This window comes from Leptosomus discolor, chromosome 6 (assembly GCF_034619465.1).
Source record: "Leptosomus discolor isolate bLepDis1 chromosome 6, bLepDis1.hap2, whole genome shotgun sequence".
Lineage (NCBI taxonomy): Eukaryota > Metazoa > Chordata > Aves > Leptosomiformes > Leptosomidae > Leptosomus > Leptosomus discolor.
The window spans coordinates 38,468,925-38,496,776 of NC_141396.1; the positions used below are offsets into that span (position 1 = coordinate 38,468,925).

General features: G+C 40.5%; 2 protein-coding genes across 5 annotated transcripts; both read right to left on the reverse strand.

Annotated features, from left to right (window-relative positions):
- Positions 1-356: 356 nt before the first annotated feature.
- On the reverse strand, positions 357-8,158 carry TFAM (transcription factor A, mitochondrial). Its single transcript, XM_086466493.1, has 7 exons — positions 8,091-8,158; positions 7,768-7,904; positions 5,739-5,809; positions 4,303-4,452; positions 2,782-2,877; positions 2,226-2,282; positions 357-1,265 (listed from the first exon to the last, which is right to left on the reverse strand). The coding sequence occupies exons 1-7, from the start codon at positions 8,156-8,158 to the stop codon at positions 1,047-1,049; spliced, it is 798 nt and encodes a 265-aa protein (XP_086322619.1). The 3' UTR covers positions 357-1,046.
- Positions 8,159-10,207: 2,049 nt separating this feature from the next.
- On the reverse strand, positions 10,208-27,708 carry UBE2D1 (ubiquitin conjugating enzyme E2 D1). 4 transcript variants are annotated; one of them, XM_086466372.1, is made up of 7 exons: positions 27,662-27,708; positions 19,760-19,823; positions 19,634-19,665; positions 16,792-16,869; positions 16,409-16,514; positions 14,130-14,223; positions 10,208-11,091 (listed from the first exon to the last, which is right to left on the reverse strand). In XM_086466372.1, exons 1-7 carry the CDS (start codon positions 27,683-27,685, stop codon positions 11,046-11,048), a joined length of 444 nt encoding a protein of 147 aa, XP_086322498.1. In that variant the 5' UTR covers positions 27,686-27,708; the 3' UTR covers positions 10,208-11,045. The 4 variants fall into 4 exon arrangements, with proteins under 4 accessions (XP_086322498.1, XP_009948888.2, XP_086322499.1 ...); XM_009950586.2 differs by lacking the exon at positions 27,662-27,708 and having other exon boundaries at positions 19,760-19,886; XM_086466373.1 differs by lacking the exons at positions 19,760-19,823; positions 27,662-27,708 and adding an exon at positions 17,326-17,443.
- Between the last annotated feature and the right edge of the window lie 144 nt (positions 27,709-27,852).

Sequence of the window (27,852 nt, forward strand, 5' to 3'; positions counted from 1 at the left end):
GGTTCACACCGCTCCCTCTCGGGGATATGCTGGGAACCCACCTATAAGCAAGAGCCTCCTGCCTGTGACATCAGTATGTGTCCTCCTGGACAGCAGGAAAGCCCAGAGCACGCAGAAGCAGCAGTTACCATCAGCAAATTATTTAAAAAAATCAAATAAAATTAAAAAAAAGGCAGGGGCCTCCTCTTTGGCTTTCCACTTCCCATTGGCAAACAAGAACTGGCTTTGCAGGTCATTCAGGATGCATGACACCCACCAACTACCGAAAGAGCCCGACTTGCTTCTGAAAACAGATTCTCTGAAATACCTATGACACTTTCACTAAGAGAGACCCCAGGAAAGAAAACAAGCAGCTCTTCAAAATACCTGTATTTATTACACCAAAACTCAAAGCTCTTTAACAGTTCACACCTTTTCCTTTCCCTCCAGGCTGCCACAAATATGACAACAGGAACCCAAAAGCGTTTGCATGTATCCGAACAAAACCATGGAATAAGAGTCCCAATAAAGATATGCTTATACAAAACTCATATGGTCTTTAATTCATCGTCATGTAAGTGGTATACACAGACTGATACATACAAAAAGACAGATGCATAAAATAAAAGTTGGTATTTTACATTTCTTGTGCCTTTTGTTGAAATGTAGAACATTTCTCTTCACTACCAATACCATGGGGGGAATAAAACACAGCAGCATGAACTTGGATTTCAGCTCATATTTACAGAATTTAGGTGGCAACATTGTAGAATATTCTCACTTTCATAAAAAATATCTTATAAGAGCTAGCTGTTATCTACCATTATTGGAGGTCTCTGCTGATGTCAGTATCACTATTCACAGCTTGATTAACCGGTTATTGTTGTACAGCTTGGGCTACACCTGCAATGATTATTTCAGTCAGTTCCGAGACACTGATCACCTGCTTCTCCAATGGGCCCTTTATGGCTTTTCCAAATTTCAGTGCTAATGCTGACTGCAGCATTAACACAGCAGGATAAAGACAAGACAATCAAAGGAGATTAAATATAAAATACTTAACCGTTTTATTCTTCCGATTTTTTCCACTTCAATATTGCCTTGTTTTTCTGTGAGGAAGCTTTGGCTGTTTCAGCTTTCTTTGCAGTTTCATCAGTTTTCTTTCTTGGTTTTTGCCTTCTGGAACGTATCAGGTCTTCACGTCCGAGTTCAACCATTTTTGCTTCCCATGACTTCATTTCGTTTTCATACCGAACCTTATCATCTTCAGCAAGCTGCAGGTATGGCTGGAGGAAAATTACGTACTGACAGTTACAGAAGGGGCTTTGTCAGGATAACTGCCACGTCACGGCCTCCCCTTTGATACAAAGGTGACTTTGCTACAAGACGCGTGCAGTGCACCTCCCAGGCGTTCACTTTCACCACCAGAAAACTCAAAAACTATTGAAGTTGCAAAAAATACAAAACTTTAGCATTGAATTATGTCTTTGTCAACAGCTGGCCATTCCTGAAGAGGAAGTTCGTTCTACATTACTACTAACAGCTTTTTATTTGAGTACTGGTTTTAAAGAGCTGGCTTATGCAAGGAACAGGAATAGATATTTCTGCCAACTATTTGAAATCCTTTTTATACAGAAAAAAACATTAACCCAGTGCATGTTCTGAGTATTCAGAACAATAAGGTACAGAACACTTGAAAACCTGGAGGTTTAGATTAGATTTCAGTATAGCATCCCCTCAATTTTCATGTACCCGTCTGCAGGTTCATTATTTCAATACACTGAGAAAGGTGGCAGAAAACTATCACCGAGACAACCAAAGATAATAAATTACTGTGTGCACATCGTTTGTAGATTTTTGTTGCTTTTATCTGTCAAGAGTCTTTCCACAAGCAGCAAATTACTATGCTGGCATTTAAAAATGTTATATGTAATTAGAAAAAAAAATAAATCAAATTGTTGCAAATTATTCCACCTTCCTCCCCTGATGCCACTCAGCATCCATTTCCAGGCATACAGAACTTCCACCCTATCCCACTCACATCAACACTATGAAAGAAATGGTCACTACTAGAATAAAAGTAATGGCAATCTTTTTCAAGACACATAAATAAGATCTCAGAGCTTTTTTCCTCAGTATTATATTTTGAGCAACTAAGTTCAAGATTTTGTATGAATTTATTAATTGTGACTCGAGTTTGTAATTTTCCGATTAGATCAGAGCCTCATCAAAACCCAGTGACATACCTGCTTTTGAGAACTGGACAGTTTTTGCCAGGCATCAAACAATTGCTTCATCTTTGCCTACAAGATACAGAATATGCAATACATTAGGATTATTTTAGCAGCAGACTGACCACAGGGGGTTACAGATGAATGCCACGCTAGTCAAAGCCAAGTATAAACCACCGTAAAAAAGGACAAAGTCACATGGGCTTAATAGAACAACCATGGCTGCAGAAACAGTAGCAGACCACCACAACCATTTGAAAAAAACAAGATCTTTCTGCACCAAAACAGAGAGAAACAGAATTCTCTCCTTGCAGAAGGAACAGATGAAGTCAGTTAACACTGAAGTGCAAAAAATAGCGCAAGTATTTTAAGTCTGTATACCCACACAGCAGCTTGTATAGGACATGCCACCAGCAGCGTAGCCTGATCACCACAGCCTAAAAAAACCAACGTAAGCAAAGCAAAATCCAGATACTGAACTATTGAACAGTTTCTTTGAAAATGACAGAATCTGAAACAGATTTTCTGAATACAATAGATCTATTTTAAAGAAGAACCTTTCCTGGCTTACCACAGGTGAAATGCCCTCAACTTCTTGGAAGTTTTCGGATAGAAAAATGTTAAAGCCGGTACGAGGTCTTTTAGGTTTTCCAAGCACAGTCAATTCCTTTAGAAACAGCAAGAAAAGTTATTCAGTCTACCAAGCATGCATTTTTCCAAAACTAAACTTACCATTTGTCTTTACATTTTATGCAAAAATCAGACTAAAATTCAGTTTTTGGTGTTTTTTTTCTGTGAACTGGACTGTATGTCAAGATGCTCTCACCACTTGTGAAGACTCATGCTAAACTAAATGAAGAAAAGCTAACAACTTGAATTTTCACAGAAATTTAAAAAAGCATTTCAAACTGATTCTAACTTCAGTTAAGTCTTCCAGAAACCAAAGACTGATGTTAAATTCCACTCAGGAAGAAAGTTATGACGACAGGTTTTCTATTATCTTCGTAAGGTGGCGGCTTCTGGTGTGAATTACTGTACTGTTGCCGAGAAGAGGGCAGCCACCCAATTTTGTGGGAGGTGAGAACCTGGAACAGAACCAACAGATTTCCAGATTTCCAGGAACAGAACTAGGTTCCTGCTGTCAGAAAGCTTTGCCTACAGGCATGATGGTGAGAGGGGGAAAATACAGCAAGTTATGGATGCAGTTACACTTGCTGTTTTCTCCAGCCCTAAGACGCTCCCACTGCAGCCCCGGTGCTGCAAATTAACATCTGCTTAGGTATTAAGTATGCCAGGTAAATTCCTTGTGGTGCCATACTCTAAAAAGGATCAGCAGAATCATTTGGATTAAAAACTTCCTATAAGTAGGGGTCTTTTAAACCAAATTAATTTAACTTTTTCCAGTTAGGGCAATGTCACACCAGCAGTTTAATTCACAGGAACAAACAAGCAATAAGTAACCCCTTCAATTATTTTGCCACTGGACAAACCATAACATTGTACCTTTATAGATGGCTCTGTCTCTCAGGATTTATATGTAAGCCAGCTAAGAGGGAAGATGATCTGTATGAATAAGACACACCCCTACGCAGCCCTAATTCAACACGCCAGCAGCCACGCAGATAGCCAAGTGGCAGAATCCAAAGAAAGGAAGGAAACATGGCTACTTCAAACAGCTGCTACCTTGTAGGTGCCTCTGAAGTAACAAGGCCCTGGTGAGAAGCTATTTCTGGTTGTCTTCCCAAGCAAAGAAAGTGCTGCTGGTTCAAATGTCTTCTATTATCTTTCATTTCTCAGGCAGCTTCAGGAATAGGAAGGAAAAAAGCATGGAGAAGCTACCTCTAAGCACAAAGATACATGCTAGTTCTGGTCTTCGAGCAAAGGAAAGCCACTAAAATATCTGCTAACACCAGCAATTATTTTAGTCCATGGAGTTTTTTGCGTTTTGTTTTGGGTTTGTGGTGTCGTCTGCTTTTTTTTATTTTTTATTCTCAGAGTCACTTTTGTATTTCTAAACATGCTTCAACTCTGCTCTGTATACTAGACAAATAGTTCCTTGAGAGAAAAGAAACTTGAACTTGAAAATACTTACTCTTTTTGCCTTGAACGATCTCCTCCTTGCCAGACGTCTTCTCTTTTCTTCTTTCAAAGCCGCAGCCTGGGCTGGAGTTAGCTGTGCTTTATATGCGGCCAGCTGCTCTGCATACCTTTGCCAGTCTGTCTTTCTAGCTTCCTCATAAACCTACAACACGAACAATCATCAACCTTAAACAGATGCTTTCAGTCAGAAGCACCTGGCCATTGGACAAGCTAATGCTAACCTACTAATCAAAAAAATTACAAACTACCCTGAAATGTAAGATTTGGAAAGTACAGTAGCCATTTCAGATCTGTCTGATTAGCAGAAAGGATTCAGAAGAACGCAGATTCAAAACCTGGGCTCTCCCCATGAATTACCTTAGTTAATCTGATAACATGGGATGAATCTTCTGATGCAGCCCAAAGCAGTAACAATCTTCCATACAAGAAGGAAAAGCTGAAGCCTGGTTGCAATGATTACTCTTGAAGCGTGTATACCCACTGTAGTACACAAGCGCTCCAGTCACCGAACACACTCCTACACCAGCCAATACCAGGTATGGAAGCACCATAAAATCATGGCCTTGGTACCAGAGCACCAAGAAGAGCTGAACCAGGCTCCATGGACCCAGTTAGACCTGAAAAATCACCATCCTGTTCTCCATTTCAGGCACACAAATGGAAAGGCAAATTTTCAAGTAAGGCACGTAGAGCCAGAAGTCCAGAAGGGATATAAGAGCACTCCAATTCTATTGAACAAAGATATTACTTTAGCTGGAAAGCTGCAATTAGTACCTAACTGAATCTAACTGCTAACTGCAATCAAGGAAGAACAATTGTTACTTTGCTATAAATAGCACTTATATTCAGCAATGATTAGCAATTCATAGAAGTGTTTTACACTGTCCCTTAAAGAAACGTCACATAAAATAAGTTAGATGAAACTCAAGGTGACCCTTAAGTCAAGTCTCTGGCTACTATCTAATCAGCACAAAACAAAGCCGGTCCTTTCATCAAAATTAACTGAGGTTTCACCCAACTGACACATATGAAAGCAGGACAACTTCACAATACTTAGGTTGTTATACATGCAATGCACACGTTACCCTTCAAAAAGAAGTGAGATATTCGTTCCCAGCCCTACAGCCACATAGAGCAAGAGTGGTCTCATGTCTCTGGCAACTGATTAAAAATACTAAACCCAAGGTCATGCATAGAAATAGCAAAGCACCTTCCCCCAAGTACTTCAAACCTCACAATTCCCTTCAGAATTGTTTTTATGTCTGAACCTTTGTACTCAAGTGCTTTTTTACTGTTTAAAAAAAACCAAAACCACCAACAAAAACCACACCACACAAGACAAAAACACACAGGAAACACCAAACCAAGTAAAACAACCACCAAGGCTCTGTAGAGTTCAAAGCACACCAGGCAAAGATACAAACTTACCTGCTTCTGTGATGCTGGTAACTCCTTCCAAGCACCTGCTAGTATTTTAACCAGCTCCATATTGCTCACTTCTGTACATTAAAAACAGAAAGCAAGAAAATAAGGATCGCTATTGTCTTGTAAGCTTCTTCATTTTTCCCAAGGAAAGCTGTCACTAGTGTCTTTTTCCTGTACAAATATATTTTACTCCTTTCGTAAAACTAACTTACCATGGCAGTTAAAGGGAACTGTAACATTTGGGTGAGAGAGTCCCTGCTCTTTGTTCAAACTCGGATGAAACGTGCAGTGAAATGTGCAGTTATAAACTGAAGCTCCATCCCAAGACAGACAGCTACTACCACTCCACAGCAATTTATTATTTTTTTCTTTTGAGTCAGATCCTTTCCCATACCATGCAAGATGGTCTGAACTTGGAGGGGGAGCAGGGAAGAAACCAAATGTAAAATTTCCAATTCTCAGGTTTTTGGCAAAAACGTTCTTCAAAGCAAGTATAAAGTGACCTCATCCACCTGACATAGCACATACGCTGGATCTTTATTAAAGTCTTTTATTTACAATATTATTCAACAGAAGTCAAGTTAAAGGAAAAGTTGTCTCCTCTCACAAACAAAATCATGACGACTTGAATCTGCTTTGATTTTCAGCTGATTCCATTTTGACTCTGGCCCTTGCACTGTGGTCATTCGATGAGGTTTCCTGCCAGACCTGAACTTGTGAAGGGGGGGGGGGGGAAATAATTAAAAAAAAAAACAAAATAAAATACCCAAGGGTGGTGGAAAGAGGATAAGCTTTTATAATCCTTTACAGGCTTTCCCTCTGCTTCACACTAAACAAGAAAATAGATCTTCCTTTCTCCCTCCTCAAAGGTAAAGTTCAGCCACCTCAACAGAGGAAAAGCAGAACTGAGCTCTTCTCAGTAACCTGACTTCAATATTTCTGAAAAAACAAGACAGATCGGGAGTTTTTAGTCCAAGTATACCAATCTTAAAACCTCTGAAAATACAATACTTTGTCACTGATAAAAGGAAACAAACAAATTATCAAGTTATCTTTTAACGTTCCCTCTATGGGAACAAGAAAGCCGAAAATTCTCAATTTTTGTCTGAGAAACAGTACATTTATTTGCAGATTATTAGAAGTTTGGAAACATGTGGAAAACATCAGTGTGGCACGTAACTACAATAAGCTCTGCAAGTTCAGTTCTCAACCTTTCAGGCTGTTGAACTCTTGAACTCCCAAGCAAAACAGGGTATCAAATGGCTTTCCCTACTTAAATTTAACTCGTGGCTTGCCCAATACGACCATGGTTCTTTAAACATTTTAACATTCATTTCAACAGCATTTTCAAAATCAGCACAGCTTTCCATTTCACTGCTCCCTGACAAGAGAGACTGCATCGTCTGTGAATTTTTTGCAAACAAATTAAATGTATTCACAGAAAACCACCTTCCTCTAAATACTTGTACTTTTTCTCACATGTATACTGAGGCAATCCAGTACATGTAGCTTTTGAATTACTAAGCACCAAAATAAAATCATATACAGCTTGTTGTAGCAACAGTGGTGTACTTCAAATACATACAGATTTTAAAATAACTGAGAAACAGAAATCACTGTTAACACGTATTGCCCAGGGTAGCTCTTTCTTCAAATCTTTTTAAAGTTACACACCAACGATCGCTTTCTTGAGTTATTACAGAAGACTAAGGTAAGACACGCAAAGGCAGTACACGTGGCAAAACCGAATTTACTTGTGGTGCGCTACGGGTACCAGGATGGGTTCGGTCCCCTGAAGGGAGGGTAACGCGCTTTAAGTAATTCATGACATTTAGCTTCACAAAGAAACGCTTTGTTCCGGTTTTCTCTTTAAATCGCACGGTCTGGAAGGAAAACACCCCAAGCACCCAAAGCGGCGGTAGCTCTACCACAAAATCTCTGGCACACCCGGCGTGCTAAGACTTTGCGTTTCCGAAAGCAAATCACTGCCAGCCGTGCGGCCTCTCGTAGCAGCCCGCTTCAGCGCGCGTACCTGGGTTGCTTTGCCGAAAAGCCGAGCGGTTTTCTTTCATGAACCGGAAGTAGGCCGGCAGGGGCCGCTTCGGGCGCTCCTCCGAGCTGATCCCCCTGGAGAGGCACTTCTCCGCCGAGCCGCCGAGGCCGCTGCCCCTGCACACACGGCACCGCCGGTTACCGCCACAGCACCTGCCACGCCGCAACGCCTCACGGGACGTCCGGCGCACGCGCCACGGAGACAGAACGCCCCAGCCCAGCCCGGCCCGGCCCGGCCGAGCCGAAGAGGGTCACCCCCGGCCCCGGAGCCACCGTCCCGGCCCCGCCCCGCCCCGCCCGCACCTGAGGAGCCGCTGCGCGCCGGTGACGAGGGCCGCGGCCCGGCCCAGCAGCGCCAGCGCCGCCGCCATGCCTCCGCCCGCCACGCCTGCGCGCGCAGGGGTGACGCGACCGCCGCACAGCCCCTTGGGAGAGCGGCCGCCGCGCGCAGACCGCTCCGACGCGACGAGAGAGGATTGGCTGCTGCCTGCCGCGATGACGCGCGAGGGGGGAGGCGGGGCGAGGAACGGAGGGGAGCCGCCGGGGCCCCGGCCAAGGTGACCCTGGTGCCGCCCTCCGCTGCGTACGGCTCGTTCGGACGGGAGCGCAACGCGCAGGGTCTCGGTGGTACCCTTCCGTGTTTATTCCGTTTGCTCGGCCGCGGGTGGCGCGTGCGGGCAGGGAGCGACACCGAGATCAGAAGCCAGTTACGGAGAAGGTGACGAGCTGCGGCCGACAAGGGAGAGCGCAGGTTCCCTGTGTTCCTGCCAGCAGCAGGCTTTTGGCTGCGGCCGTGCCAAAGGCAGAGCAGAGGGGGTAGCTGCGTGCCGGCACCGCAGCTCCGGGCCGGGCTGAAGGGGAAAAGGGCTGCAGAGACGAGGCCAATGCTTGCCGTCATAGTAAACAACACAGGGTGAAGTAACACGTCAGCTGTAATTTCCCCCCCTTAAAACAGCGTTTATGTAAAAAGCACTAACAGGAACTCCGAAGGAGTAGCACTGATGTTCATCTCCGTGGGTGAAACCTGACCAACTCTTTGAAGTCTCATGTCATGTCAAAGGCTTATGATCTTGGAGGAGCGTAAGAATCAAAGACTTGGCATGTTCATAAGACAGAAATTTTTTTTAGTACTTAAGTTCTTTTTTGATGCTCCTGCTGGTCTTGCACTGTGATGGAAAGTCCTTGCATGTATGGCACACAGCAGAAAAAGCGCCAGTTGGAGTTTCAATGTTTCCAAGCCATCCCTAACACAAATCAGCAAACCGAAAGAAAGTATTCCAAGATGCAAGTCAAACTTCCAGTCTCACACAGTTCAACACCGATACTGCAAACATGTAACTAACTTCTAGTACAAACGTATTACTACCCATCTAGAAAAAATAAGAGCTCTGGGAACACATGCTGATGGTCAAGTTTTCTACTGCCACTTCAGCAGCAAGTATAAACAACGGCTTTGCCTTCCGGGCTACAGTGTCCTAGTTAAAGTATAACAAAGGACTCGTTTTCATAAGAAAACACCCCATTTTTATTCAGCTTACAGTCCGAACTGAACAAGGATATTTTAAGGTTAATAGAGCCACCCTCCATAAAGCTTTTGTTTCAGAAGTCATTGTTACATCATAGATAAAACAGTAGCACAGAAGTGATGTTTTCCTCATATGTGACCAACTTACACCACTTGGGGGTCAGTAAGTCTGCAAGCATGAAGGTAATGATATTCCACTGGTAGGAATAAAAGCTCCTGCTGTGCATGCTTCCCACCCACATCCCAAATTCCAGTTTGGCATTCATAACAGCAATAAAACTCCAAATATTTTTGTAATCTTAAAAATGTATTTTATGATGACCAATTTCCCAACCAAGTCACTTTCACATGCAACATACAGAGAAAAACATTAGTCACACATCTTTATTTTTCAGATACCCGAGAAGAATGTACAGGAGGAAATCAAAGTGTTTCTGCTTTTAATTGGCTTTATAAGAAAAGATTGCCCCTCTCCAGCACTACTAGATTTCCACATGCACAGTCTGAAGCAGCTGAAGTGTCAGTTAATGAAAAAAGTTAGCTTCAAGTGTCAGAAGTTTACTGAAACATTCTGATACTGCATATGCACCACCCTAACTGAAACGTTTCATGTTCCAACACTGGTGGTATTTCCTCCCTAAAAGAATATAGATGTCACAGGTCATTAAACTAATTGAAATCCTCTATAAAACAATAGGCACAGCATGCTAAATAAGTTAGGCTAAAGCTAGCATCAGAGTTAATTGCAACGTGGTTCTAAGCAGTATGTGATACACAGCTTCATTGTCCCTTCTGTCTAACAAGACACATGCAGACTTAGTATTATGATTCTCTAATGTTAGAACAAGCACTTTAAAGGATATGCATGATTTTAAAAAAAACCAGCCAAGACAAGTAGTAGAAAACGCATTTTATTTATATGGAAAAGGCTACACTTAGATTTGTAAAAGGTCTGTGATCGTGTTATGTTGCCCACGCGTCAAAAATCAGTTGTGAATAGCAACAAAACGGTTACATATCTTTTTATGTAGCAGTGCAATTAGTTCACATTGCAATAAAATTAAGTCAAGTATGCAACAGAATCAAACCCCAAGTGTTTCTCAAGAACCAGCATACAAAGAATTACAGTGCAAAGATCATTTTAGGTTTTAAGAAATCCGCAGTCAGTCTTGAATATCCTAATAGGTGGGATACTCTATTTTCATTACTAGCAGTTGTATCTTGTCAATACTGTGGCAAGCAAGTCAGCCTAAAATGAAATGACTTACATGGTAAATAAAATATTTAGTCTATACAGTAAAAAAATACAAATTATGTAAGTGAACTAACAAAACAAAATTTGAACACACTCATGAAACAGACAACAGACTTTAAGGACACACATACAGTATTCACCACAAAACCAGCTACTTTTTCCAGCAAAAATAATTGGGTTGCTTTATAACTGCATTATGGATCTCGGAGTCTGAAGATGCAGATGTCCAACTCTTAAAAACCATAATAAATGTCTTCTGCAAAGCATACAAAGAGGATAAATATTCTTATCACAGTCATAAGGTTATTTTTGGAAGTCTGTTCTCCTTTGCTCCAGAAACACACTTAAATGGGTGAAAAAAAAAAATCAAGGGGCATCATGACACATTGAAAGAGTAAACTGTGCTCCATTTCCTTTGAACTTTGAAAAAACCTAGAATTTACAGTACTCTGTGGTATATGAAAAAGTCTTCATAAGTTTACATTGCATATTTCTGAGTCCATTCTCTTGCATGTCTGTTGTATCTGTATGTGCAGAAAGAAGGCATTACAGTGAAGAGCTGTTAGTGATACACTGACAATGGCCACATACTTAATACAGATATTTTTGAGCTTTTCACTCTTAGCATTAAAATAGTCTAAAAGCCAAGAAACATATACCCACTGTACATTCAGTTTCTATCTTTAGACTCAAAATCAGTCTCACATTAGGCACTAAAATACCTATCATTGTGCATACTTAAATTTGCATTTCACAATTGGCTCCCTTATTTGTACCTTAACGGGTCTTTGTTGTCAATTATTCCTAAACACATTTCTGACAAAGTTCACACATTTTAGTTGCATAAAATTCAGTATAATTAACTGGTTTTGGAAAGGGTGGAGATAGAAGGCACAATGACTTTTTTTTTATTTTCCATTCTGCACTGTCTTCTGCATTTTTCAACTTGAAAGGAAAATTTTCTGAAAACCATTTTTGACTAGATTTTACGTCTTGGGTCGTTCTATTCTGGTATAAAACTGACTAGCACTCCCAAAGGTAACGTCCTTAGAAAGTCAGTAACTTCCCCTCTGTTCCTTACATTTGTTACATTCCACTCTTCAGACTAGATTCACTTTATTCTGGGTCCTCCAGAGAAAATGCTGATAGTTTTTAAATCCATTTTTTAAGATCAGCATAGCAACTCAGGTACTAATTAGTTTTCTTCTGAAGAATATGCTACCACTCAAATCTTTGGATTTTTCCTTATACTAAAAATCCCATAGATAAATGCTCAGGGGTAACCAGCCATATCTTTCATTTCCTAAATCCAAGATGAGATTAAAAAAAATTAATAGGTCATCAGCATAAGAAGATAAAGCCGTAGTCAAGACTATATGTTCTCTCACTCTCTCTAGCAATGATTAAATTTCAAGGTTTGGAGATAGAGAACTATCCCTTGTTCACTTTTGTCACAAACAGGAGGCACAACAGCTGCAATCACTGCTAAGTATGTGGGTGGACAAAAGCTGAGACACAAAAGGGGAGAAGCTGAAGCACAACATCCTCAACTTGAACACTATCTGCTCTGCAGTACAAGCTACAGAGTTCAAGCACTTCAAAAGTGGGTTCCATGATTTGATTGTATCAAACTGTCAGAAAAAAAGGCCATTTTAATAATTCTTAACTCCAGGGAAAGAAATACTAGACCATAGACTTCCATGTAACTTCTACATCACTCCTCCTCTATCCAGTCCTCAAGGATAAAGCCATACTCAGATCTTCACGGACCTGTGATACCTGGTGAACCACAGACCGTTAGCAGGCATTGCAAGTCTTCAATGGCTCAGTACTAAAAAAATAGGTGCCAATTTCTCAGTCAGTTAACCAGAAAGTCAAAAATTCCTCTGGATATCACAAATGCTCCACAGAATCTGAAGCAGAGAGTTTAACAGTGAAAACAGTTAACAGCAAGGTTACCAAAAAGCAGCTTAAGTACCAAGGATAAAAAGCCTGCCCCAAACTAAATCCATAACCTTTTCTGCAGCTTGAAGAAGTCAGATAAACAGTGGTGGTTAGGCTGTCTCTGGACATGCTGCGTGGCTATGACTATTTAATTTACTGTCAAGGCCACCAGAGAATTTGTGGCAGATTCATTTTGGGGGAGATTATTCCATTCTAGGCAAATGAAAACTGGACATAGTTGGAAAACCTTAGCGACTTCTACTCCTTTTTACTATCCAAAATAGATTTTGTGTTTCAGTCTTTCGTAATCCCACACACACCTAGAAAATCCATAGGTGCTAAAACTCTGTTGGAGAAGACAGCTCAGGCCATGCTGATAGACTGCGGACTACATCCTGGATTGTGCTCAAAATACATATAGCAGCAGAGTTCAACAAAATCTCCCACTTGTAAGCAAAATAGTATTTCCTTCCCAGATCACCAATTCTGTAACCTTTCCCACGCATAAAGTTTTTAAAGTTTGTAAGCCGAGGAGAAGCAGGTAGCTGATGTGTCAGCAGAAAGCAGCAAAGATAGAAAAAACCTCACACAAGTAGTATTTACTCCACAGAACCCTTGGAAATCATGTGGTCTAATCTGTGGGATAAAGGGCCTGAGCTTCCTGCCACCTGCAACTGCAACAGAGTCTTAAGAAACTGATGCATCACTTTGCTTAGATATCTGCAGATAGCAGTATGCAAAGTTTGAGCGCTCAAAGGAATCGCACAGAGAGGTCATGCTCTGGAAAGAAACACCACTATGCCAAAGCACCGGGCTTGCCAGTGACCTCTGAATGCTGTGATCTGATATTGTGGGGGTTCAGCCATGTATGTAGTCATAAGACAGCACTTCAAAACCCTCCTTAGGGGTGATGTACAAGAAGGAGTCAGCAAGCCTTAAAACTGAACTTTGGGAAACCCAGCTGGTTCCACACTATAAGTAAAAGACCCCAGACTAGATGCTTCAGTCAGTACAGTACTTTTAGAGTTAAAACTTCTCAAATCAAAATCGGGTTTGGTCCAGAAGCATGTAATATTTCAGTTATGTGCTGTACATGTTACCTTCCCAAGGTCAGAAATGTCCTGCAAGTTCTACAGCTGTTCCAGAATGTAAAAAAGGTTTTCTCTGTAAGATGCTGCAAATTGCAATGTGACAATGGTTCTTAGCACTAAAAAGAGCTGAATATTAGTCTATCTGACATTTATAAAATGGTGTCAAACCCACGTTTGTTGTTCATACCTAACACCTCACTAAAGGCAGAGGTTTTGCAATCAGAGGATTACAGCAGCAACAAACAACTCATATTGAGAAATGATTTTTCATGCAATGAATATAAAGACAACACACAAAAGTGTGAAGGTTTTATGCAACTAAGTACAAAAAAATTAGCAAGTATCCAGCAGTTGTGCATGCCTAGTTTTCTGCTTGCCATTCCACTGATGGGTACTTTCAAGATTTCAAAATCTAATCCTGTAGAAATCTATGAAAAGAGTGTCTTTAAAAGTTAGGACAGAAGGTGCATAGCGGATAACCATCTGCAAGTACCACACACTCACAACTATGTATACGTGATACTCACTTTTCCTTGTCTGACTTGTAGATCTGCGCAATATCCGGTACTAATGGATCATCTGGATTAGGATCACAAAGTAAGGAGCATATGGACAATAAAACTAAATAAAAGAGACACTAGATTAAACAAGTTAGTTTGCTTTATTTCTGTAATCCTTTACTATATTCCACTACACTGAAGGAGGGTGGTGGAAGGGAAATTGGAAAGAGAATGTATATTAGTATTAAGCTTTCACATAGCAATTCTGCTCAGCAATGTTTAGACGGCATCCTTTTTTCTAGGTCCTAGCTAAACAACACGTGACACTAGCCTAGAGAACTTGCAACCCATGGACCTGTACCTTTTGTAATGCTCTCTCCCAGGTTTTAACTTATGAACATTAAACTACAGACCACAGTTACATACAAATATTTGACCAAACTAAGCCTTTCCATCTACAATTACTTCAGGAAATTAAAATTGTCAATACTACACTGCTGTGCAATACTCTGTTTGTGCATATTCTTCTCCACTTCTGTGCTGACAGTTATTCTCTCCTTCATATGAACACTTCACTTAATTTGATACAAGCTTGACTTCCATTTTGGGAAAACAGTTTATCAGCATAATATGCAGGTATTCACTTATAATTCCATATTAATTTCCTGGTATTGAACCAAGGACATTTGATTTCTCTACCATTTTCAGTCCATACCTTTCAGGGGATTTCTATTTTTGTACTCAGAACTAATATGAATACAAGAGTACACAGTTAAATCATTCTAAAAGTCTTGTGAAAGGGAGTTTGATGCTTAAGTATCTGCTGTAGAACAGGATTTTTTTTGTTGCTTTGTCTTGTTACTAAAGAGCCCAGACTAACACCTAATTTCAGCTGTAGCAAGTTCGACCACTTCATACTGACATATTTAATTTTTTTCAGTGCCAAATACACCAGTAATATTAGAAAATTGTGTTAAAATACTTGGTCATGCCAATCAGAGGTGTTATCAGTCTGTTATCATCAGATTGATTCATCAAAACAAGAGCTATAAAGAAGAAATTTCCATGAGCCACTGAGATAATTTCCAGTTTATGAAATATATAATGTGCAAGCACATTAAAAGCACATCAAATCAGAACACGTAAGACCATCAGACTGTTCCGCTTTATAACTGAAGGAATGCTCAACAAGTTAAGACACAGAAAAGTGCTGAAGATCTAAAAACTCAAGATTTTTCAGTTGTAAATGCCAACTGTTAAATATGATGTAAGTGCCAACTTTCATTTGTTATACCTTCGAAGTAACTAGAAATAAGGCAATTTTTGCTCAGCAATAAAACCACCAGTTTCTGTGGAAAGTTGATACCAACTACACAGGAGAGTAATTCATGTCTTCAGCAACTACTTCAGGAAAGTGTTAAACTTAGATTTTATTTAGCGTAGAGCGATTTCCAGTGGACAGACTAACAATTTTTTTCCTTGCTTGTACACCAAACGCAATGACCCTGTTCCAAAAAAAGACACATGGTTTAGAGAGCTCTCAAGCACATGAGCAAGATGTGATACTGTTTAACCTTTTGAGTCATATGAGACCTTTCTGTAATACGACTAAGAGTGTGCCTAAGCATTTTGAAGATGGGTGAGAAAAAACAATAGGACCACATTTTAAGCAGTTTTTGAAGTGACACAACATGCCTGCAGCAAAAGAACTGCTTAACTGCAACTTCAACGTGCCAAAAATCTACAGTGTTCGACTTCAGAAAGTTTAACTACAGGGCTAGAATATTTTAATAAATCTTTTACTGATGACTTTGAAAGCAGCCACATCTTAAAATATTCAGAGGAATGAAAACCAGAACAATTTCTCTCATGTTAAAATAAAGTGTAATTGAGGCCTTAGCCCACACAAGGATGCTCAGGCAACCCAAAGAGCCCACACACATCAGTATCAGGGTTTCCATTTACATCAAAATTAATTTGATTTTAAAGCTCTGCTCACCCGTTTCTCCTCAGTTCTGCATGCACAATCAGCTATAATACAGAAGTTGCATTTCAGACTAATTGGATATTTATTATCTCACCCAACTTGTTTTAGAACACTTCTTTGCCACGCATATAATATTTTATGTAATGTGACACACCAAATAAATTGTGCAAGATCTCGGATCATAACAAGAATTTCAATGGAATTTACCACTTTTGTAACGTGCAGGATAAATGAGTTCCCACCACCACCCTTAGACAGTGCAGTAATACACAAAACAGCGTATGCAATTTCATAAATACATTAGCAAATCTGAGTTTACCTTTAGATACAGTCAGAGCTGGTGACCATTGCGATCTCAGGATATCAAGACAAATACTCCCATTACTGTTTATGTTTGGGTGGTATATTTTTGTTGTAAAAGCAATCTGGAATAAAAAAAAACCAACACAACAAAAAACACCCAAGTAACATCAAATTACGTTTATTATATTCAGAAGCCTTAACACTGTCCCTTCAGTTCCAGTCATACTAGATCTGCCAACATAATTTATTGCAGTGTCTTATCTGTTCATCCACTATGAACATGTACCCTATTGCCGGCCCTTCTGGTTTTAACTTCCAAAATTAAGCCTCAAAGAACTAAGATACAGAAGCAAAGCTTTGACCCAAAAAATTGCCTAAGTGCTGAGAGAAAGGACTTACCTTTGGGGGTTTGAAAGGATAGTCTGTTGGAAAGTGCACTGTGAGAAAAAACACTCCTCCTTGATACGCACTATCAGGCTGGGGGAAAAAAACAAAACAAACAAAATGCATTAATATATTTCAGTTGTTTTGCCACTTCCTTTCTGCGCATAGGTAACCTCCCAAAGCTCCGAGTATCTTAGAAAATCCATTTTTCCCCAGCACACAGTCCACGCTACAGGCCACAGCCCACTATGGGCTGTGTACTGGGAAGGCACAGTGGGAACTGAGCCCTCCCACTGGCCTGCAGAGCTACAGCAGAGCCAACCATGGCTACTCCAGCAGTGGCACAACACAGCTACTGAGTGCTGCCCTTCTTGGGGAGAAAAAGGGAGGGAGCAGTGTTTGACTGGTGGAACTACAAAACTGCTGATCCATCAGCTCCACCGCACCAAGGGGAACACAAAACCCAGAGCAGGTCTTCCAAATCCTGTTTCTGTGCAACACCACAGCTGCTCTGAGCCTCCTCCATCCTTAAGCTACAAATATACTCACCTTAAGAAGTGGTTTCTCTTTGCAGATGCAAAGAGTACGATTTTCCAACATAACTCAGTTGATCATGATGACATCAGGGAGTTTTAAAACACACAACATCTTTGTGACCTGTACAAATCTGTGAACATGCATTTTGTTAGAGAACATGTGCACAGGTTTAGGTCCAGGTTGCACACAGTTAATAGATAGAAATAACTTTGTTGCAGTCATTTGTTGAGGAAATCTTTCATTTTTATTAACTAGAAAAGTGAGGGGGAAAGTCTCAATGCTAAATGATAGAGACCAGTGCTGCCATTTATGATTAAGGGAAGGAGAAGAAAACTTTTCTCATTACTTGGTAAGTTTGAAACAGCAACATAGGAACTCAATCTCAGCAAAGCTGCAGATCGAGTTTGTAGGTTTTCTCAAGGAAGCAAAGGCAGACTGTTTTCAAAGAAAATGTTTACCTTGGAAATGAGCAAAAATTACAGTTTTAGAGGTGAGTAAGAGGTAAAGTCATGAAAGGTCCACTAAGACATCTTGGCTTACATACTCAAAATGCGGCCAGCGTTGCAGTGCAAGGCAGGTTATATATAGTATTGTTAAGAAGTCAGCATTAGGTAACATCAGAAGAGATTGCTGCTGTACTTCCAATTACATTTGAAAGGACTGCTTGCATGCATACTAAATGGATTTGTCAAAGTTAAAAAGTTGAAGATTAGAAGTTCAGTGTCAGAGAGAAGGCAAAGTGAAGTCACACTATGTTTTATAAGTAAGGTATACAAAATCAATGATGCCCACAGACAGGAGAAGAGGTTGCCCTACTTCCACACAAAGGAAATGAATTTTGAAGGTAAGCTTTAGTCCTATGCTTCCTTCAGGCAACCAGGAAACATACAGGATGTACATTCCTATTTCCTTGTGTTATCAAGATAAAGGATTCATATCCCAACAGTGTTCTTTTCTCGTATCTCAGCAGATATGGCTGAGAAAGGTTGGCAAGAGACGCTCATTCTTGTCCTTACCTAGAGAAATCTGGGGAACCTGAAGCAAAGAAAAGAATATTTTCCACTACATAATACGAAAGGTGAATTGCAAGCTGGAAGAAAAAAATGGAATTTAAGTTGGGATTTATGTGCTAGTATTACTCTTACTCAGGTCATCAGTGTCTTTCAGGACAGAGACATTATTGGCAGCAATTGGCACATAAGCTTTTGTTAACTTCTAAATTCTTGCTGTTTTGTCATTCATCTTTAAGCAGTGCAGAAGGAGAAGGGTCAGAACGACTTTGTATATGAAAGAACAGAGTTGTTAAAAGAAAAACAGCAAAAGTATTAGTATACTACAGAAAAAAATTCCCACAATCACTTCAATTGCTGCTGGGCCATTGACAAGTTGGACAACAGACTCCAGTATACCACTGGCAAATTAGTAACTGATCTTTCACTGCTTCAGAGCAGCTGTGCTGAAAAGGCAGAAATAGTCTCAAAGCAGATATAACACCACTTTTTTCCTCCATGTGATGCTGCATGTTAATGGATAAAGTGTTGTCTCAAAATTTCAACTCTCAGCAATTCAGCTCACCATCTGAACCACAGTCTTCTTTCTAAATTAGTAAGCCCAAAAGGAAAACAGCAGAAATACAAACTCCTTACCATAGTAATAATAAACACCCCTTCCCTCAGGTTGTGTTGTTCTTCACTCTTTTTGCTAAAACCCTTTTCAGTTTTCCTTTGAAACTTTCTGTTCTTAAGCTTTATTGTCCTTTCTTATGTCATGTCCCTGACAAGAGTCATAAATGGCGTTTTCAGAGATCTCCCTCAACCCAAAGAACGCAGGCCTTTCTCACACAGAAACCAAAAGTACCCACAATTGCTGCTCTACAGGTTGCAAAAGCCATCTGTTTTTTGCCAGAGCCACATCACAGCTATCAAAAAACTCTATTTAAAAGCCCCCAAAATCACCCTGTGCAACTCCACTCTTGTTTACAGTTACCAACTTTAACATTGTATTACACCCACTCTTCATCTTTTCAGATGGAAATGATCGTCTTTGAAAAGCAAGCTTTTCACTTTGCAGCCCACATCACCAATTCAAACTTTGCAGTTGACTGATTTAAGCACCCCTAACTTCATGAAGAGGACGGATTTTGGAACAGTTACAGAAAGAAACTAGTACCAGACTACCAAGAACAACAATCCCACCCTATATCTTTAATAAATTCAGCACAGATGAATCTGACTGCCATGTTTACAGAAACCCAAACGAATCCTTGCATAACAAAAAGGGAGATGAGGTCTACTTTAAGGGGCATGAATTATATACTTACAGGTCCCATAATTGTTGCTTGCCAATGAAACACTGAAAGTCAAGCAGATACAACAATTAGAGCTTTTCCAAGCTTTTTTGTAACCAAAAAAAGGTCAACTGTGTCAATGTGCTATGAAGAGCTTACAGTCATCTCCAACAGGTCCGGCAGAACAGTGGGCTGGTGGGTCTCGCTGCAGATCACTTAGCTCCTGTAAGAAACACACAAGTATCTGAAAGACACCTACATGAAAATACATACCACTCAGAGTCATTTCAAGTAAGAACACAAAGACATTTTATTTAAACAGACCTTCAGTATTTTTAAAGAAATACCCATTGATACTGAAAGGCTTTTTTTGCCAGACAGGTCGGCAGCTAAAGACAGCACTGCGTTATATATTAATATCAAAAGTATTTAAGGCTTCCTAATAAGCTGGATATACTGAAGTAGACACAGAAAAAAAAATAAGAAAATGAAGTGGGTTTGGTTTATTTGTAAACTCACTGCTTAATTTCGAAATTTATGTGCTAATCTGACTGTTCCTTTAGCTTTTGTTTTTACAAAAGCTTCTTGTATTGGCCTAATCTATGTACACTAGCCGAGTTAAACTAGCTCAAAATGTGTGCAGTCTGCCTAGAGATGATCTATGCACATAAAGTTTCCTAAGTAAACTAGAAAATAAAGGAAAAATATTAGCTCTACATCTCATTCAACATACCTTGATTTAATTTCCTGCATGCTTTTTTTCAAAGTGACTACCAAAAAACTCCCAAGAATGCTGAAATTTAAGAGCATTTAGAGAAGCTTTTGCAGGTCAACTGATTTATTTCTCTTACAGAAGTCCACACAGTCCCAAATAATTTAAAATTACTATGTAATTACACAAAACCAGCTCAGCTTTTCACCTGATTTATCATCACTATATCAAATGCAAAGCAAGCCAGGCATTAATGTTGGTTCATTTTCCCCGTTTAATTCAATATACTACTCTTGATGTCTAAAAATCTCACTGTACTAATAACAACCAACTTTTTCCAAATCTAAGCTGATAGGCACTGTGCTGCGATAAGTTCAACGACTACGTGTAAATACTTTCATTGAAATAAGCTAAAAGATGTGTCCTAAACCACTGTTCATTAAGTCACTTGACTAATTATTCAAAACACACACATTCAAGTCAACAATAGACATAAGCAGGTCTGCAAATACCTCCTTGAGTTCAGCTTAAGGCATAACGGTGGAAACTTTTCTACTAAAAACCACCTCAATAGTCAAGCCAGCTACTTCCAAAATCAAGGTTTAAATTGGAACTAAGTTTAACTCAAGCGTAGAACTCGTGTATGCAGTGTGATCAGACCTTACGTACAACTTGAAGGGTTAAAACTCTGCACTTCTCAACTGCTGTGATATATTTATCCATTTATGACATCCAGTAAACATCTCAACTCGCACACTACTCTTTGAGAGGGACCCAATTTACCATGGACCCAGCACCTAAATTTAGGCACTTACACAATTCTTACAGGCCCACTCTTCGCCCTGAATTGAAAGAACGGCACTGCACCTTATCTTCAGCCAGTTACTAGGGTAGTAATGTCACTACTTGCTCTGAAGTCACAATCCTTGCGATTTTAACCAAGACAGACGGTTCTTTCATATACCAAAATAGCTCAGGTTGCCAACTAGTGTTATTTGTCTGCCCTTAACTTTATTCCGTTGCTGAAATTGTACGCTGGTCCAGAAACCACACTCTGGTCCAGACTTTGACTAATACAGGCAATAGCAAAAACCTTTAAAAGCACAGCTCCCTTTTTAATCAGAGGATTCAAATTTCACGAAGGGAGTCATACAGAGAACCAGTAATCTATGTAAAGCCAAGTCATTGCCAGAACCCGAAGGGAGTCAACAAGTCTCAAGTTTCCAGGAGTCACGGGAGTTGTAACAAGCATTACCAGCAGCAGAGCTGTTACAGCCACTGTCTACTCTAATTTGCAACTCATGATCTAACCCAACAAGAGAAGATTAAGTGTCATACACACACTAAAAAAAAGTCAGCTACATGAGACTGTTAGCCAAAACAGAGAGCTCAAAGCCCAAAAATCACACATTTTATAACGGTCATTGCTGAGTACTAAATTAAAGGCAATGACGGGAAAGATACATAGCTTAAAACTCTTCAGAAAGTCTCTAAAATACAGGTAAACATCACTTACGTGTATGCAAACTGCTAGGCAAGCACTTAATTTTGAGAACACTGTTGTAGACTTGCAACTCCATTTGCTAGATGCTTTCCTTAAAATCTTCACATATCCCAAAACTACACAAATTGGTTTTCTTTCATATGTACATATGTACTTCATAATTGGCAGGAACCGGGGGAAGGCTCCTCAGGTACACACTTTCAGTTTGTTCCGGCTAAAGGCTGAAATTTGTCCATGATAAAAAACTCATGTTTTTAATCATACCTTGATGAGACCCAGAACTATCAACTCTTGTTATTAATATTTCCATACTAACGATGAAGAAAAGACTCTCAACTGACTTCACTAAATGAGAGCAATGTTCATGGATACATTCAGAGAGCTTCTGCAGCCAGGAAACGCAAAGCCACACCAAACTTTGAAGTTGTAATAGAGCAAATTCAAGCCCAGTTTTCCAATCATAAGAAATAATGTACTGAAGCTAACGTGGTTTAAAAATACAAATGGTAACACGATCAAACTTTGTAAATAGAGCTCAGATCACACTGTGATAAAAACAAAGAACTATTCAGCTTTATAGTGTTAATTATGCTGTTCAAGCTTCATATTAAAAGCAAAATTATCTGGAAAGCTGTAAGATTTAGGCTTCAAGCTTTCCCACATCTTTTGAAATGGTGCAAGGAGATAGTTAGAATGTCCCCAAGTCACACTGACTTGCCAGTGTCCAGAACCGAACACTGCAGAACAGTTGTGACAATTTTCTAGAGTAGGTAGACGTAGAAAAACTGCTTCCTGACTTTACATATTCACAAAAGAATGAGAAGTTGAATATAAGAATTCTCTGCACAAAGCAGCAAAGATGCTTTTCACAAGAAGCCCCAAACCTTGCTTTGTCAAGGGACAAGGTTGAAGAGCTACAAAGCACAATGTGCTGAAACCTCAAGAAGTGCAAGAGAATTGCATGCAAGCCATTACATAGTCAACACTAAAGATCTCCCTGTAATTTTAAGTTAACAGCAGCTTTGTCCATGTTTTATGGATTATCACCAGGTAGCTGCTTGATGCAGGTCTGGTTACTTCCAAGGCCTTGTCTATATCAATATTTTTAGTCACTGGTATAGAAAATGGTGGTGCAAGACTTTGATGTATGTAAGGTAGCAAATAGGATCCATGCAACTCAAAGCAGTGCAGACTTTGTTTCAAAAGAGAAAGCCAACAGTACAAATTACAGTATACACAATACCAAAATTTTGTCTGCAAGAGATGCAAAACCAAACATTGGTTATTTCAAATGCTGGTGAATGTCACAGCATAAAAGCATCTATCAAGAGCGCCAACACATGCCACACTACTATCCCAGTACAGCCAGGATAAGTTTGTACAGAGAAAACAGCTAAGCTGTGGACAGTGGTAGGAATAAATCTTCTAATCCTCTCAAACACAGAAAATATTACAGAGTAGAATAGAATCCTGTTAATTCTATGCCTTTAACTGTTTGCTACAGCAAAATATTTCTCCTGTTTGTAACTACAGAACAGCAGCAGAGCACAAAAGTAAGCGGGATGCATGACCAGGTGTAGCTAATAAAGGAACATTAGCATAAGGCTACAAAAGCTACACAACAATTACTGGCGATGGACACAGCAAAGCCTCCAAGTTATCATCTTTTACTGCACCACGCACACTGTGGAATAGCTCTGTGGGCAGCATGAGGCAAAAAACCTAAAAATCAAGTTTAACGGACATAAACCATGCACTATGGTAAACTATAAATGTTGGCAATATTTCTGAATGTGCAGACTACTTCTCATTATTGAAGTGTAATACAAGATGTATTTCATAAAATATAAAGTTGGTGAAGACTGGAAGGCCAGCTTAACACTTACAAGCTTCATTAGCAGTCAGACTTCTCTCCTAAAAAGCTACTGGAACAAGACTGTAAAGCATACTTTGATAATAAGGAGATAAACGTTCTCAGCACAGTACTCACGGACACTCAAAGGCTATGAGCATGAGTAGTAACAAAAAAAAAGCCCTAAAATGTCTCCTTTTTTTTCAGTTTAAAAAGTCAGAAAAAAAGACTGCAGACTGTCAGAAGACCAAAATAAACGGCAGGAAGCATCACTAGAAGCTATTTTAATTCTCTAAGCAACAAAAAACCACAACCAGAGCCCATTTCCACACTGTTATTTCAAATACAGGGTTTTATATTTGTCAGCTATTTTCTTCATAAAAAGAAAACACACTCTAGACCACAGGCGCACTTCCTACCAATTCCATGCATACACTGCTGCTATTATATTAATGCTGTTTAGAACCAGCTGTCAAAAAAACCCAGTGATTATACTTAGACTAGTTAAAGGATTCTCTGTTCTTCATAAATTTAGTAAATGTAAAGCAAAGACTTATAACATTTCTCAATATAAAGGTAAGCCTTAGTAATGAAATACATATTCTATTTTTATACATTGTTTTAATGCAAAAAATATTGCTGTGACATCACAGGTGACATTTTGAAAGTGAATTAAAACATTTTGTATTACAGATCAAAAAAAGAAGTTTCCTCAGTATGTTTATGACCATCCAAAGACAGTGTGTGATTCAACAGTTTAAAGTCAAAACCTAAACCATAAATATTCATGATTTTGTTTACTTGAGTCAATTTACAGCAACAAAAGTTATGGTTTCTCAATTTCCAGAGGTGGTAACAATAAAGTCTTCTTTGCACCACATCCCTTCCCAACCAAAACCTACTCTACTTGCTTTGTCTGCATCATCTGCAACATCTGGAATTTACAATGCCCACAAAAACATGCTCTTTCACTGGTGTGTCACAGTCTACAGAGAAACAACTCCTACTGCAAGGAACATCTATTCTACATCACACACAGAGCACAGCCTGAAGTTTTTGACAGCATAGAAACACAGTGCCTCTCTTTCACGCAATGGCAATGCAAAGCACTGAAGCTAAGCTAACACAGGCTCCTCAGCTTAAGATGAGTAAGAATCCCCCATCCTTCTGAGATTCTCCAAGGAACTCCAAGATGAATTCATCACAGAGGCAGCACTGATGGCTGTGCTTGCACAGCAAGGCCTCATGTCCTCACTGCTCTTCCACCCACAGCACTAAGCTGAACACACTTTCATGTGCAGCAATCACCTTTTCCATTGGTTATTCAGTTGCTCATTTTTTAAGCAAGCTCCCAAGCGCAATACATCTTTCCATCACTAACATATAGTCTAGAAGTCTGCATGCTGTCCTCCTTTGAGGAGTCCCTCAAGGCTGATCAACAAAAGACCGGATGCAACAACAAGATCACAATGGCATAATACTCTTTGGAAGCTGGAGTCCCAACTGGTATGAGACAAAATATGCTTACTAACATTTCTGTGTATTACAGCTTTGCTCCCTCTGTAGATGCTACCCTCCTCAACACACAAATTATCAAAATTACTGTGAACAAACAGTCAAGCGTGCCACCAAAATCCCTCAGCGGTGTTAAAGTACAATTCTGAACCACCCTAAAACCACCCAAGCTTAACTTCAGACAGTCTGTCTACACTGACAAGCTCCCAAGTAATACCACTGTGATTTCTGACAGCGCTTTGTTCTCCAGAGTTCCTCTAGGCACTCTGCGAAACTATGAAGTCCTTACAGTGTTTCCTCTGGTCCAGATCTTACCTTTGCTATCCTTGAGATACAACCTTTATAGCCAGTCTGAAACATCAGTTAGGTAGATGTGATAAACACACCATCACACAAATACATTTCATCTAGCATTAAACTTCCAGTTTCATAATTTTCAGGAAAGGTCTACATATTACGGTGACATCCAGATAGTTTTATTGAACTTCTCCCCCTCATTTTAACTTCCCATTTGAAACTACGCTATTTCCTTGTCACCTTCCTCTTCTAATGCTCCGGAGGCAGGCTGCTGGCCAAGTCCCTCTAGTAGTGCTTTTTTCTTACCCTGGAAAGGCAGCAGAGAGTGATGAGGGTAGTTAATGAAAAAAGAAAACCAGCAATAGTAATTTCTGCAGCAAACCAGAAGCAAGAGGTAACTAGCTCTGAATCTCATCTCAACTCTTCTGGTAGGTCCTCCCTTGATATCTCTTAATTTTTTGGGTAGAAGTTATTGCATAATCAGGAAATTCATACTACCCTGAAGTCAGCACACTGGTAAGCATTTCTTCAAAGAGTGGAAACAGAATCTAATAAGGCTAACAGGATGAAAGATACTCTTTCATAAACAGCCTAACTCATAATTTCACATCTATCAAACACAAAGTTTTTAAATGCCACACTAAGGAAAACTGTGGGTTTTTGATACATATGGAAGTCTCTAAAGCAGAAAGAGAAGTTATGCAGGCAGTGTGATAAGAGAAAAATACAGAGAACAATCCCATTCTAGCAGGACCTCATTTGGAAGGCCACAAGCTACTGCTACACCTCAAAAATACCAGAAGATTACCAGACTTTCCACTTTTTCTTTGTCTGTTCACCTTAGCAGAATCAAACCAAACAAGAAGAGGAAAGAGAAGTTATTCAGAACCGTCCTTTTCTTATAAATACAAGGGTAAGGAGATGTTCAAGAAAAGGTGTGAAATTAAAAAGGCAACAAAAGGTAAAGCATTCTAATAATATGTAGAAGCATGACAGAGTTATTGCTAGAGAAAGTCACTGTAGTTACTCATTCATATTTGATACAATGTTCAAATGCAACATTCACAACAAACACGGGATATGAAGTAACAAAAATCTCCCTTAATTGCACTACCTGTAAAGGCATAATAAGATTTGCAGCATGAGACATGACTACTGATAGAAATCCATCCAAATAACTTTTGTCTATTGTAGGGTACCCCAAATCTGCTCACTACAGGGTTAGCTGGCCATTATAGAATTCTATTTCTATAATACCAACGTTTTCAAAGAGCAAAAGGGAATCCAGAAGAACAAATTTCAGCACGGTCACAAAACCAGGTTAGCACAAACGCTGACTAAACATGGCACATCAAGAGCAACAGAACAGTGCATATTTTATAACACGGCTAATGCACTAACATTAACTCAACTTCCATGTTTACCATCCATAATGCTTTTTCTGTCCGTACTGTACAGTGACCCGTTAGGTCTTGCCAAACAAAAGGAATCTAGAAATCTACTCCAGGATTAAAGCCTGGCTGTTTACAAATATTATCCAAAAACTCCACAACTGGGATACACTCAAAGGTCACATCAAGTACTAGGCTGACAACACTTCCTAATGTGGAAAAAAAAAACTTACGCACAGGGCTAACCAAGCCGCGCACAACAGCAGGGCAGTATTTTCGCAGCAGATACTGTACTCGCATCTCTACCAAAGATAACCCGTTAACACAACGTCGCCTTTCACCCGCTAGTTCGCAACCACACGGCCGTACCCCCGGGAAACAAGTCAGCTGTTTTATTAACGACAGTTTAGAATACCGCCTCGGGGTGGGGGGGCCTTCAAGAAAGCGAAGAGTCCCGAAACCATAAGGAGACCGACAAGGACCACCCCTTCTGCCCCTCATGCCCGCTCCGACCAAGGCTGCCGCGCCCCGCACCGGGCTGGGCCCCTCCGCCCCCTAAGGCGGCCCGGCGGGACCGGCAGCCGGTGGAGAGCAGCGGGGGCACGACCCGGGCGACGGAGGTGGGGGTGGGGGGGAAGGAAGAGCCCCAGGCGGAGACAACACGGAGCTAACAGCTCCCGCGATGCCTCCCACTGAGCCGCGGCCCGGCCGGCCGACAACCCCGGGCAGCAACGGGGCGGAGGGCCCTTCTCACCCCGCTCCTTCCCTTCCGCGGCTCGGCCCCACTCACTTTCTGTATCCGCTTCAGCGCCATGGGAGCGCGGGGCGGACGGCGGCGGCCGGGAGCGCGGCCGGCGGGGCCGAGCGGGCGAGTAACGGCATCCGCGCGCGCCGCGGAGGCGGGGCGGGGCGAGGGGGACCGTGGGGCGCGCGCTCGCCAGGCCCTTTGTGTCCGCCTGCGCCTGCGTAGCCCCGCGCCGT